The sequence below is a fragment of the Coffea eugenioides genome, chromosome 7 (assembly GCF_003713205.1).
Source record: "Coffea eugenioides isolate CCC68of chromosome 7, Ceug_1.0, whole genome shotgun sequence".
NCBI classification, from domain to species: domain Eukaryota; kingdom Viridiplantae; phylum Streptophyta; class Magnoliopsida; order Gentianales; family Rubiaceae; genus Coffea; species Coffea eugenioides.
This window is the reverse complement of record NC_040041.1, coordinates 8,924,107-8,938,817: the sequence shown is the minus strand read 5'-3', so window position 1 is coordinate 8,938,817 and position 14,711 is coordinate 8,924,107. Positions and strand designations below refer to the sequence as shown.

Below are 14,711 nucleotides of genomic sequence, written 5' to 3'. Positions count from 1 at the left end.
GTAGTGTTCACACTAATTACTTGGAAGTAATCAATTTGAAAATATACAAATTTTGCATGAAAAGATAAGATATACACAATATATTTGTAAATAATGAAGGTGATTGTTTTTGTATAATTTAAAAGCAGTATATCCTTGCTCAAACCCTTTATAACTAGTATTTTGACTCATGCTATGCACAAGTTTATATTTTAACCCATAATAATAACAAAATTTATTTTTTACATGAAAATTAAAATCAAAAGATTTTTTAAGAAGTACTATTTTTGTCTCCAAATTTATGAAAACGAATTAGATGTAAAAAAAGATATAAAATAAGGTTCAATAAAATGTGTTAATTATTTTCAACATCAAGGTAATTTTTAACTATAGTTGCATGTTCCCATTTCTCAAAATAGAAAAAGTACTATGGATTATAAGAAAATTTATGTAGGTTTACTTATATGGATAATTTCAAGTCAATGTTTATTTATCTAATACAGGTCAATATTTGATTATATTGTGCACAAAACAATTCGATCCGTAAAAAATACATACAAAAGCAATCCTAGACCAGTGTATTAATAACTTGTAAAAGAAATTTAAGTCAAAACCTAAAATATAAAATTTAGAATATTTAAAATAAATCAAATTTAATTGAATTGCAACAAATAGCGACTGATTTTGCATAGTTGTACTGCTCGTGTTCCATTATTAAAATTTACATTTTATACAAATGAAAGTTTCATTCAATATGATGGTTAATTAACCTAAGGTCATTTTTGAATGATCAAAACATACATATAGTGACCCTCTATAAAACATTTTTTTAAAAAATCCACCCATTATCCATAAAAAAAGACACACCAAAATACTCAAAATACCCACACATCAATACCCTTTTCTTCATCAACCACACAACACATCCTTTTCAAAATCTCAACTAATATAAGTACTTTTTGACAGATCACTGTAACCCCAAATGAACCTTAAGAAAGACTCAAGTCAACAAAAATAACAAAGTAACACTATGTACTTGTATATAATAATAACGAGATAAATAAGGACAAAATATAAATACTAATGAAAGTAGCTACTTAAAACCGATTTGAATTATTTACTATAAACAAAACCTTATCATTAGCATTGAATTTCAAAACTTTTGAATTTTGAAATTCAACTATGCAAAATTTGAATTTGAAATTCAACTTTTGCATACATGTTATGAATCAAATAGTGATAGTGTATATACTGTCAGTATATATAACATTTACTCTATCTAAAATGATTAATCTCCCGCGCACTGACAATGTATACACTGCCAATGTTGGATGAATGACAACTATACAAAGTTTGAAATTAAAATTCAACTTTTGTACACATGTTATAAATCAAATAATGATAGTGTATATACTATCAGTGTATATAAGATTTACTCTATTTAAAATAGTACATGAAAAGCATAGAAAAAGGGTTTCTTTAATGGGTGCCCAATGGGCACCTATTAATATATTTAGCATTCACCTATTCTACTATATATATACATATATTAATAATTATTTTTTTCTTATATTTATTTACTTTCCTTATTTAATCTTACCTACTATTCTTTGTATTTATTTACTTTTTCTAATTAATCATACATTTCTAAAAAATATGACGCCTGAAATATATGTTAACGAGTGCCCAAACCCACAAAAATTATATATCTAGCCTTGTGTAGTTGTATTTTTATTTTATTTTAGTACATACTTTTTTCAAAATAGATCACAGCAAAATCCAAAGGAAGATTTTAAACGCCAGTATTAACTTTTTTTAGCATTATTGATAGACACTATCCCTAAGGGTGGACACGAGTCAGGTACCTGTCCTATACACCATTTGACTGACCCGATTTGCATCTTGTGGATTAACCATTTTTTGAGCCTTACCCACCCCACATGTCAGCGGGTATTCTACTGAGATAAGATCGAATCAATGAATACTCATTCTGTCCAACTTATCATTTAATTTTTTTAAAAAAATAATTTATACTAATTTAATTTTATATTTTACATATTCATATAAGATTTAATAAAGATTTTTTCTCAAAAAAAGTCCCCCGCCAAAAAAAAAATGTGAAGAGAACACAAGGAAAAGGAAAAAATTTAAAAGAATTCAAAATCAATAAAAATTTGAAATAAGTAGCACATTTTATAAAATATATATTCCATATTAATTAAACTTTTTTCTAAAAAATATAAGATCATGACATCTATAAATGAATCTTATAGACAAACTATAGTCTTTGATATTTGTAATGCAATTTGTAGAATGAAATTACTCACTTAACTCCAAAAATATTATTTTATAGTATATATATAAATAAATAATTAAATTAATATATGCGAGCGGGTCTAGTATCCGTGAGTTTTTAATTATGCGATACTAGCCTGTCCGTATTTAAATTGGTATTCGACCCTCTTTTGATCCGATCAAATAATATGAATCGAGTACTTTCAGATTGAATAAAATTAGAGATGGCAGATTTTTAGGTTAGTGGGTACTTTTGCAAACCCTTAAATGTCCCAAATAAAGAACATCTAATGTCAAAGCTACCGTCATTTCTTTATTTCCTTTTTGAAATTGATATTATTTTTTAATTTTGATATTTCCTAAGTTATTTTTTATTTTGCTCTTGCCAAATTAATAGTAGGGAAAAGAGTCCCAATGGCCCTCTAACTCTTTCTCAAATAAAGTTTTGGCCCTCCAATAATTAATGTTAAAGTTTTGGCCCTCGATCTAATAAAATAGTATATTCGTAGCCCTTCTGTCAAATCTTGCAGTTAAAATTGACGGAAAGCATCATCTCGTGAGATGCACGGCCAAATATCAAGAATATTATAGTCTCTAAGCAAAAGGTTTGGGTCCACTGCTGGAGCATTCAAACTCAAGGCTTTGTCTCTTCTTCATCCTCATCCTCTTCAATCTTAGGCGCCAGGTAAAATCTTATATAACCCATCTCTGCCAATGGGCTTGCCTTGGTAAAAGAGTTCAAATACCTAAGGGCAAATGTCAAGGACACTGGATCATTCATTTCTATAACAGTTGCTTCCTCTGGCTTGTCAACAGTTGTATTCTGCCGGCAAACAAATTATATTAGCAGACCCAATATCACCTCTTGTTGAAAATTTTACGCCTTCTTTTGTCACAGATATCACCACTGTATCACCAATACTGCTGAGATCTTTACAAATTCTAGCAAACTCAGCCGAAGGCATCCTAACAATAGCCTGGTACTCTGCTTCTGGAATTCCAAAGTGCTCACTGTCGATGTCCATAAGCTTAATTTCAAAATCAGCTATCTTATCTTGAGTGAGACTTTCAAACATGAAGGTAACAGTATCATTGCCATCGTCGCCTTTAATGGTGATAATGTCATCGTTTCCGGCGCACTTGAGCATCTTAGCCATATTGTTAAGATTCATCCCCATGGAAAAATTACGGTCGCAGCGGTAGTGCTCAAAGCCTTCGGATCTGAGCAGCAGAGCCACCAGCGCGATGTGGCTGGAGTCCATGGCTTGCAAGGAGAAGCCACTCGAGGAACAGTCGAAATTCGCATCGTTCACCAAATCTTTTATGGCATCCAGAACCTTCTTTAACAAACTACCCTGAACCAGCCTTAATTCAAACATCTCTGACGGGAAATTTAGAGGGAAAATGGCTAGGGTTAGGTTGTAGAGAGGTCGGAGAGTTCTTTTTTTTTTTGGAGGGAAAGTGGGAAAGAGTCGCCGATAAAGAAGCTTGGCCTGTTTTATCAGTAGCAGAGGCCGATGTAGTGGTTCTTGGGCTTCCACTAGCACCCTTCGAGATTGTTGAAGTTGAAGTTGAAGGCGACCCGACCATCATTGGAAGGGACTGATTAGTGGTGAAAAAGGAGTGGAAATTGCTGGAGAAAAAATCAGCGATGAAAGTATTTTTACTTTTCTTTGCTTAGAGACTATAATGCCCTTAATATTCTCACGAGATGATGCTTTTCATCAATTTTAACTGCTGGATTTGACAGAAGAATCATGAATATACTATTTTATTAGATCGAGGGCCAAAACTTTAACATTAATTATTGGAGAGCTAAAACTTTACTTGGGAAAGAGTTGGATGGCCATTGAGACTCTTTTCCCTTAATAGTATGATTTTGGGTAGTGCCCTACCAAAAAATTAAAGTGTTATCTTTTCAAGCATAAATTTGTTCTTTTAATTTTTTAACTTTAGACAATATAAATATTGTATGTTTATAAATTGAACATTTTAATTTAATGTTTAAACAGTAGTTACATATTTAAGTTAGAATTACCAAAGGTAATAATACATATTTATGTTGGAATTACCTAAAAGAATGAATAGAGTGAATGTTAATTCTTTTTTGAATTTGATAGTATGTTTTATCTTTTATATTTGATAAGTTGTTTTCATTTTGTTATTACCAATTTGAAGGATTTGAAATATTATTTCCTTATTAGCAACAATCATTTATAAGTGTGGTATTGTGTTAGTATGTTAAGTTTTGTTAATGTTTTTAGAAATGTTACTCATTCGTAAATGCCTATATGATAAGTATGTAATTTCAAATTTTGCTAGTATTTTGAATGTTGTTAATATTTCAAAATTGTAACTAACTTATAATCGCATACATGGTATGTATGCAATTCAAAGATTGAAAATTATTTATTTAACTAAAAATAAATAAACAATATAACAAAAAAGATGGGGAGTTGGGAGTTCTCTAATGTGGTCTACACTAAAATTGTAAATAATTTGTGTTATTAGTCAATTATTATAGAGTCATGGGAATTGTAATTAAATTTTGTGTTATCAATCTACAATTTTGCAAATGTGATTTGGATAAGTTTTACATAAATTTGAAACTGTGAGTAAGGGTCAACTAGACATGGAGAGGAATTGGAATCATGGAAATCTGTTTGCATATCGGTAGCAAACAAAAGAATTTGAAATGGTTTGATTGTACCAAATTGTGGAGCCAATGTGTGTGAATTAAAATAAATATAAAATTCTAGGAAAAAGGGATTGGGATTTAGGTGATGCGTGAAGGTTTCTGATAAAAAAAACCCTCAATCTATTACATATATATAAAGATAAGACAATAAGTAAAATTCTCAATTTGTACAATAGGATTAAGGGAAAAATGTATCATTTTTACATTTTTACTACATTTTTACGATAGTCATGCATTGATATTTATCAATTTGTCAAACCATTTCTTTAAATCTATAATATCCTATATACAAAAAAATGTTACAAATGACAAAACATGCTATTTGTCATTTGAAGCTAAGGAAAACATTAAACTAAAAAATTTTACTTGGAGAGAATTATTAATAAGTTGGTTAAACCAAGCCTTTTTTGCCTAAAAGAAATGTTAAAATAAAGACAGGATTTTTTATAAGGTAATTTAACAAAAATATTTCCGACATAAAATATAGGGATTTAAACATGTAAATTAAACAAACTATAATCATTAGATGACATTAATTGAAATTAATAAAAAATAAAAATTCAAAATCCTTGAGAAATGACACATGTTAACGTATATGTATACTATTTGTCATTTGCAACTAAGGGAAACGTTAAAAGTAGTAAATATACTAAATTTTACTTAGAAAAGGTTATTGATAAGTTAGTTTAACTAGGATTTTTATGTCTAAAGGAAATGGTAAAATAAAATATTTACTTAGAGAGGCTTTTTGATAAGTTAGTTTAACAAAATACTTTTCTAACTAAAATATAGTAATTTAAACATTTGAACTAAACAAACTAATAACTATTAAATTACATTAATTGAATTGATTAAAGAGTAAAATAATTCAAGAATACATGTCATATTATTAGATCTTTTGAAAACATGGACTAATAAATTTCTAGTATAATAGATTTCCTCGTATTCGTCCCATTACAATCTACACCCTACTTTCAACTTTTTATTCTTCTTATGCTTGGTCGGATATAGGCCTGTCAACGGATCGGGTCCGGGCCGAAATTAATAAATCCGGACCTTGATCCGTTATACTGCATTAGTTTCGGATTTGGCCCAAATATCCGAGGCCGACAGGACTTCTAATCTTTCTACCGGACCCGCATCCGATGAGTCCCGAATTCGGGTCAGGCCTACCCGACAAAAGACCCGTCAATAACCCAATAGGAGAAGGGGCCGAAATTGCCAGAATCTCTGCCCCCTTTTTGCCCTTTTCTTTTGTTATGGGCAACGTACAACGCTGAACACACTATCGTCAACCAGTGAGTGCATCAGAGACTCTAATTTGTTGCCTCCCAAGAGACCCAGACCAACCTATAGCCATTTTTCCTTCACTAATACACTTGTATTAGAATTCAAACGAGGCAACTTCCGTTTCTGTTTGGTGAGGTCGAAGAATGGCACTCTAATCTAATCGACCCCCATTAGTCCAAAGAGAGCAACAATAATGATAAAAAGAAGAAAGAAAAAAAGTAAAATCTACTGCTGCTTAAGAATTGCATAATTGCATCAAAAAAAAAAAGAATTGCATAATAGTAGTGGTAGTATTTCCTAATTTTGCTTAGGATCGATCAGAAGGTGTGGGGATGTGAGGGAGGAGGCTCAGAACATTTGATTGGTAACATCATCAACAAAGCCTTCTGAAGAAGCTTTTCAGAGTTTGATGGTATTTCCGGCATCACTACCCCTCTTCTTCAAAAACCCCCCGTACGCCTATCCCCCTCTACAAAAAAAAAAAGAAAAAAAGAAAATCTCTCCCAAGAGAGCGCAATTTTGGGAGACTCACTGGAGACAAAATACCTGACTATAAGAAAGAAAGCTGGGCTGCTAGAACTAGAAGCCTGGAAGAGCTGGAGCCTGGAAGAGTTGGGCTTGCTACAACCGTCAGGCGTCACGGCGAACTGGCAGAGCCGCGGAGGTGGAGCAAAAGAGAAGAGAAGTCTCACGGAAGAGCTGGGCTTGCTTCTTTAGAGCTGGCCAGACCCGGCGATTTCTTTGGAGCTGGGGATGGAGAGCAAAATAAAAGCGTCGCTGGTCCAAGTGTCTGGTGACTAGCGGAGGCGGGACTCGGGAGTCAGAGCAAAAGAGAAGAGCGTGCGGCGGCGGTGGGTATTAGGGTTGAACAAAATTGGGAATGGAAGTAAGTATTTGTATGAATAATTATGACAAATATATATATATTTTTAATTATTAATTAATTAAAACGGTCCGGATTGAAATGGTATATTCCATATTCGATCTGTAATTTTATTAGATAATATGGGTCCGGTTCCGAGTTCTGATCACGGATCTATATACCTACTTGTACCCGGTAAATATTGATCGGATTCGGGTCCGTTGAGAGCCCTACTCGGATATCCAAACCGTTTCCTCCTGCCCAATGCCCATTCATTCATGCGCGTCCAACTTCCACAGCCAGTATCCTATGCGGGTGGCCATAACTATTGTTTCTCACACGTGTCTTGCCCACATTGTGCTCCTACAGTAGACAAGGTCAAAGTGTGCCTGCCGGACAAGGGGCAGGAACAGTTGCACCGTGCCTACATAGACGGATCCCCTTTTCTCTCTTCATTTGACTTAATACTTCACCGCGCTTGATTTGAAATTTGATTGGAGACTTTTGTTCAGTTGTGTGAACAGTACATATAGCATGCACTAGGGAGATCCACGTGGCGAATCATGATTATGATGTTGGATTCTCTCTGTTACCTCACCCAATACGTCACCCTCATTACTCCCGAAAATAAATGTAAATTCACCCGATTTTTTTTTTTTTAAGCACAAAACTCAGCCATAAATATTTGCCTGTTAGCTCCCCAATCCATCTCCGTCTCCTCCTGGAGTCTAGAACTGCTGCTCGTTTGCTAAGCGACCAAAAACAAGGCAGCCCCTTCAATTTTTTGGGTGAAGAAATGGCAAAAACACCAGAAACAGAGCATCCCGTGAAGGCCTTTGGATGGGCAGCTAGGGACGCATCTGGAGTATTCTCTCCATTCAATTTTTCAAGAAGGTATTGTTATACATTTACTTTTTCCATCATTTTGATGCTGGGTATTTTGTTTTTTTTTTCCTGGTGGGTTTTATGGACTTCTTGATGTTCTCATTTTGCAGGGCTACTGGTGAGAAGGATGTTCAATTCAAAGTTTTGTATTGTGGGGTGTGTCATTCGGATCTACACATGTCAAAGAATGAATGGGGCGTGACACAGTATCCCATTGTTCCAGGGTAAGCTAGAATGATTAAGATCTTGCTCCTAATTTGCAAGAATGATTAAGATCTTGCTTCGAATTTGCACACTTTGTCTGACCAAAATGAGATTTTTCCTCCTTAATTGTGTTCTGAAGTAAGTGTATAACTGAACTCGCTTTGATGGCGTTGAAAGAATTTAATTAATGCTGAAAACAAATGTTTAAGAATGTAAGTAGTAGTCCTAAAAACATGGGGCTATGATTTTTTTTTTTAACAAGTGTTTTTTTTTTTTTTTTAAGTTGAGGAAATTTAATTTTAGTCAAACAATACGTCCCATGTTCATAAATGACATAGATTGATGATTGATCATGTTATCTTTTAAGATGAACAAAACTGAGCTTGCTGGAATTTTGTCCTCCTCTCTCCTGTGAATAAAAGCTGATCAAATGGTCAATGTTATTTTGATTATTGGAAGGGTGTTGACGTCTGAATGGAATCCATTGATACAGGCATGAAATTGTGGGTGTGGTAACTGAGGTTGGTAGCAAGGTAGAGAAAGTCAAGGTCGGGGATAAGGTGGGCGTGGGCTGCCTAGTCGGATCTTGTCGCAGCTGCGACATGTGTTCCCAAGATCTTGAAAACTACTGCTCGAAGCAGATACTAACATACAGCGCCACTTACACGGATGGAACAATAACCTATGGAGGCTATTCTGATGTCATGGTTGCTGATGAGCACTTCATTGTTCGCTGGCCCGAAAATTTGCCTCTTGATGCTGGCGCTCCACTTTTATGTGCAGGGATCACTACATATAGTCCATTGAGATATTTTGGACTCGATAAACCTGGTATACATGTTGGCATTGTTGGCCTTGGTGGCCTTGGCCATGTTGGTGTGAAATTTGCCAAGGCTTTTGGGGCAAAGGTGACTGTGATCAGTACCTCAGAGAATAAAAGGAAGGAAGCCGTAGAAAAACTCGGTGCAGATGCATTCATAAATAGTCGTGATCCTGAGCAGATGCAGGTAATTAATGATTGGAATTGTGTTGTTCTGAGGATTTTGTTACCAAGTGATATTGAGCCGTCTTGCAATTTGCAACATTAAAATTGTATTCAATCTATGAGTGATTGTATGAGCAGGCTGCAGCTGGTACCATGGATGGCATTATTGACACCGTTTCTGCCGTCCACCCCGTTGTTCCGTTGATGAATTTGGTGAAGCCTCATGGGAAGGTGGTCATGGTTGGCGTACCCGAAAAACCTCTTGAATTTTCCACATTTTCCCTTATAATGGGTAAGGATTTGTCTTTTTCTTTTCTTCGTCTCTGCTGGCCTCCTAATCATCCCGATAACTGGACCTATTTCTAACTTGCAAAAGTATGGATTAACAGGCAGGAAGACTCTCTCTGGGAGTGGCATTGGCGGGCTCAAGGAAACCCAAGAAATGGTAGATTTTGCAGCAAAGCACAACATCTTAGCAGATGTTGAGGTCATCCCAATGGACTATATCAACACTGCAATGGAGCGCCTGCTGAAAACTGATGTCAAGTACCGATTTGTGATCGACATTGGGAGTTCATCGAGATCAGCTTAAAATTTTCTGTTCACTTCTTTAAATTCCATTTTTTCTAAAGTTGTAGAATGTCCTTCCCTGTTACTATTTTTCCCCCATTGTTAGGGGATTTGATATCTCAACTAGTTGAAGGAATAGACTTCCATGCTCTGAAGGGCTATTTTGGCTTGATGTTGAAATCTGGCGTCTCCGGAGACTATTAGGTTTTAACAAGCTCAGTTGGTGTTGTTTTCATTATAATGGCATCTTTCTTTTCTTTTTCGGTAGAAAATGGCATCATTAACCATATAGACTAAGGGCGGAAGCCCGGTGTCCACGTCGGACGTGGTCGTCCTCCGCGTGGCGGCTGGGGATTCGTTTGTTTGGTGTCTTTTTTTTTTCCCCCGCACTGTTTTCTTCTTTTCTTTCTTTCTTCTTGCTCGGTGGGAGGCTGGCTGAGGTCGTCGGTCACTTCTCTGCCACTTCGTCAGTCTCCTGTGTACCAACTCCACCAAGTCGAAGCTTTTCCTCCTTGTGCGGTCTTCATTGCAGCTCGCGTTTTACCCTCAACTCAAGTTTCACCTTGTAAGACCCGTCTTTCGTTGGCCCTGTTTGCCTGCATCCGTTAGGTTGGCTCCGTCGGGTGCCTCTCTGCTCGTTGAGCCAGCTCGTCTCTAGCGGCTCCATCTTCCTTCTGTCCTTCTTTTTCTTTCTTCATCGACCACAGATTCTGTTTTGTTTCGTTCATCTGCAAAATTTAGCCCCCCGTAAAGGTCCAAAATTTATCTTCCCTGCCCCATATGTTAAAAAATCCCCTTTTAACCCCCGTCTTGGCTTCTCCTCTTTTTTATTTTTTCCCCGCTCCATCGCTCTGTCCGGCTGCGTCCCCCCAGCCTTTACTGTTCCGCTTTGCCCCCTTACACGCCTTCTCCTTCTGTTGTCTCCCCCTGGCTGCTGACGGATTAGGTTGCTGCAATGATGGCCGATGTAGCTGCTTCTCCTTACCTCTCCCCACGACTGGTCAATTGTTCTTCCGTTGGTGTTTCCCTACTGCTGCTCCTTCTCCCTGCTTCCCATTTCGCTCCGCCAGGTAACCTCTGCTCCTCTTTTTTCCACCTGCTTTTATCGCCTTCTCCGTTTCCCCTTCCTTTTCTTTTCCCCTCCATGTTTGTTGATTGCACATCCCACCAATTACAGCCTTTGTTTTGGACGAATCCCTCCCCCTGCTCTTCCCACCCTCGCTTTTTGGTTCTTAATTTTACTGGATCAGTGTGCTTCCGTCTCCCCCCTGCCCCTAAATTAGCGCTGACCCCTCCAAATTCTCCCTCAAATTATTGCCTGCGCCTGATCGTCAGCCTTCCGTACGCTGTATTTTCCCCGCTTTACATTGTTGTTGCTGTGCAGTCTGCTTAACCCAATCAAGATACCGAATAACAAACCGCCCAATTGCCCTTCCATGAGGCAGATTGTTCTCCCAAAATTTTTTTTAAATACAGCTTTGAAAACTATTTTTAATTATGTATACTTGTATACCGCTGTATTGCCACTATAGTAGCTGTCTATTATTGCGCTTATTAAAATAAAGTCGTGCTTCGAATTTAGGATTAAGGCGTTGGAATTGAGGCCTTTTAGTAGTGGATTTTTAAATTAATGGATCCTTTCACCAGGTCACTATAATTCCCTATTGAATGATGATAGTCTTGTAGAAAATCTAAGAACAAAAAAAACGCTCAATTAATCACCCTATTTGCAGCTCAAAAACTGCATTGAAAGATGGAAGCAAGGAGAGAGCTCTTGTCCAACTTATATTTTTTTTTTGTGGGAAAAAAATGGATGTTGTTGTACATGCTTCTGTAATTTTCAATTATTTGGTTGACCAACAATTCATGTTAGTTTTGATATAAAACATGTTCCGAGGAAAACAAATATTACTTGGGACAACCAGATAATTAGCAATAGCTCTTTTCACTATTATAAACCAGTAAGGAAAAGACATTATGTTGATCTCAGCATTCCTCATTCTAATCGTTTTTTGGCAATTCTTTGGTATATCATATGTTCGTTTTCTTCCTTTTGGATTACTTTGTTTTTCTTTGGTGGTTTTTCAGGGTTTCAGTTTCGCATCAAAGAAAAAAAAATTTTGACAGTCTTCCTTTCGGTTTCTGCAGGCCCATTTCAACTGCTTCATCTAGCTTGTTCTTCTGCTTACGCCTGCCTGTTGCTCCAGGTAATTTCCTTTCTACTTGGTTTCGCATCACCCTGTTCTGGTTTTTTTATATATTCTTATTCTTGTTGTTATGGCTTGCTTCTCTGTTCGCTCCAACCTCTCCCCCCCTATCTCTCTTACTGCTATGCTTGCTCCGTTCCATTACATGCTATGTTTGCTTTCTTTTTACACGCTTAACTTGCAATGTGTCTTCTTTTGCTTCATTGTGTGCAACTTTATATTGCATTTTGTGTCTTTCGATTCAAAGAAATACATTGGCCTTTATGTATTTGTATGCTTTTCAAGCTCGCATTATCCACACATGGATAAAAATGTTAAGAGACGTAAGAGGTATGCGGAAATGCCGCATAGCCAGAAAGCTGACCTGCTCCGTCGCCGTCGAGAACGGAACGCTTCAAAGAAGGCAGCCACTGCTGTGCCTTCTTCTGATGAAACGATCCGTTTTCAAAGACCTGTCGAGAATAGCCGAGATTATTTTAGTAGTACTCCACTAGGATATACTCAGACTGGTGTTGTTTTGGTTGGCGCTGTGGATAGTTCCATCCCAGCTTCTTCATCTTTAAATGACAATAGGGAAAATCTGTTCATTACTCAGTCAGAATATGTTACTTCATCTTCTTATCCTACGCCAGCCTCTCTTCCGTCGCAACTTTCTCGAGGTATACTTATAATTTGGTTCGCCATCAATTTGCTTTATTTTTGTAGCCTAATTAGAACTCGGTCGTTTGCTTAGCTCTTGAACCTTGTAACTTTTTAGACAAAAAAACTTGCTACTCACTCTTCCAAAGAAGCAACCTGCCTTCTCCTGCTAATCATCATTCCCATTAGCCATGTGTATATACTTCTATCTTCTTTTTGGATCTTTCCAGGTAGGAATCTTCAGCATGTGCCTTCCAGATTATCTCGGCTAGAAAATATTCCAACCCAATCTGCTATTCTTCCTCCTACTCCAAATTGTGAACACTGTGGTGCCAAACGCTTCCCTTCAGAACCTCTTTCTTTTTGTTGCTCTGAAGGTGAAATCTCTGTTGTTGCTCCTGCTATGCCTAATGCTCTTAAGCGCCTATTCATTGGTAATGATGAGGAATGCGAGCACTTTAGGAAGAACTCCCGTACATATAATAATAATGTGGCGTTCACGTCTTATGGTGCTAAGTATGATCGTGAGCTGACAAAAAATACAAAAGGGGTTTATACATTTCGAGTCCAGGGCCAGGTATATCACTTCTTGGATGGTCTAATCTCTCCGTCTGATAAATCCTCGGGAGTTCAGTTATATTTTTTTGACACTGATGAAGAGCTCACAAACAGAGTTCAAAATTCTGATAAGCTTCGGCCAGCCACCCTCAAGCTGTTAATGACAATCCTGCAAGAAAATCCTTATAGGCGGTTTTTTAAAGAACTTAGGCATGTTCAGGCCATTGAGACCCATACTATAGTTCTTAGGTGCTATCCTGGCCTAGATCAGCGTGTCTTTAATCTTCCTACTGCCTCTCAAGTTGCCGCTATATGGACCGAGCCAGATGATGAGTTGGCTGAGAAAAGCCCCCACATTCAGGTTTATAGCCATTCCAACGCAAGTTATAGGGTCCAATCATATTATGCGTGTTACGATCCTCTTCAGTATCCTCTTCTCTTCCCTAGAGGTGAATCTGGTTGGCATCGTGGGATCAAGAGGCTATTCTCAAAAAGGAAGAAACCTGATACTGATGACCCAGAAGTTCATGTTGATTTTTCTTCTGCCCAGGATTCTTCTGCCTTATTCCACTTTGAAGATATAGGCATGTCTATTTCTTATATTTATACACTCTTTCTGCTGTCCTACTCTATATATTTTGCTATAAGATATTGCTCTTTTTCCCCTTTTTAGCTGCTCGGCAAAAAACCTCTCAAGACTATACTGTTTCTGCTAGGGAGTACTATTGTTATCGGCTGCAAATAAGAGACAATGATGATTCTATGTTGATTCATAGCCTGAGATTATTTCAGCAATTTGTTGTTGGTACATATATAAAAATTGAAACATCTAGACTGGATTTTCATAGAAAGCGGCAAACTGAAATTAGAACAGAGATCCTTCAACGGGTTCTAGACAGTGTTCCAATAGGCCAAACACAGGGGTCTAGAGTCGGCCGTCGAATTGTATTGCCTGCTTCATTTATTGGCGGCCCAAGGGACATGAGAAGAAGATATCTTGATGCAATGACCTTGGTTCAAAAGTACGGCAAGCCTGACATATTTCTTACCATGACTTGCAATCCGATGTGGAAAGAAATTCAGGAGAATCTTCAATACCATGAAAAACCACAGGATAGGCCTGATTTGCTCGCTAGAGTTTTTAGAGCTAAGTTTGAAATGTTAAAGGTTGAGCTCCTTAAGAAACAGATTTTTGGTGAGGTTGCAGCCTGTGTCTATGTTATTGAATTCCAAAAGCGAGGCTTTCCACATGCCCATTTGCTGCTTATTCTTAAATCAGGCTCCAAACTATTGAATCCTGAATCATATGACAAAATTGTTTGTGCTGAAATACCAGACCCTGTGAAGAACAGGCATTTATATTCCCTGGTCATTAAGCATATGATTCATGGCCCCTGTGGTTATAGGGATAAACAAAGCCCGTGCATGAGAGCTGGTAAATGCAAAAATCATTATCCTAAAAATTTTGCTCCTTATACAGTTCATGGTGAGGACAGCTATGCATGTTATAGAAGAAGAGATGATGGCAAAAAAATAAAG

At 36.9% G+C, this 14,711-nt stretch overlaps 1 protein-coding gene and 1 pseudogene across 1 annotated transcript; one reads left to right on the top strand and one right to left on the bottom strand.

Moving 5' to 3' along the window:
- Positions 1–2,908: 2,908 nt before the first annotated feature.
- On the bottom strand, positions 2,909–3,698 carry LOC113777652 (annotated as a pseudogene).
- Positions 3,699–7,818: 4,120 nt separating this feature from the next.
- On the top strand, positions 7,819–10,009 carry LOC113777650 (8-hydroxygeraniol dehydrogenase-like). Its single transcript, XM_027322805.1, has 5 exons — positions 7,819–8,018; positions 8,120–8,233; positions 8,707–9,220; positions 9,337–9,490; positions 9,588–10,009. Exons 1-5 carry the CDS (start codon positions 7,921–7,923, stop codon positions 9,788–9,790), a joined length of 1,083 nt encoding a protein of 360 aa, XP_027178606.1. The 5' UTR covers positions 7,819–7,920; the 3' UTR covers positions 9,791–10,009.
- Positions 10,010–14,711: the final 4,702 nt, after the last annotated feature.

Coding starts and splice junctions, on each gene's coding strand:
- LOC113777650 (XM_027322805.1), top strand. CDS start 7,921: ATGGCAAAAACACCAGAAACAGAGCATCCCGTGAAGGCCTTTGGATGG. Junction 8,019..8,119: donor CCATTCAATTTTTCAAGAAG/GTATTGTTATAC, acceptor CTCATTTTGCAG/GGCTACTGGTGAGAAGGATG. Junction 8,234..8,706: donor CAGTATCCCATTGTTCCAGG/GTAAGCTAGAAT, acceptor CCATTGATACAG/GCATGAAATTGTGGGTGTGG.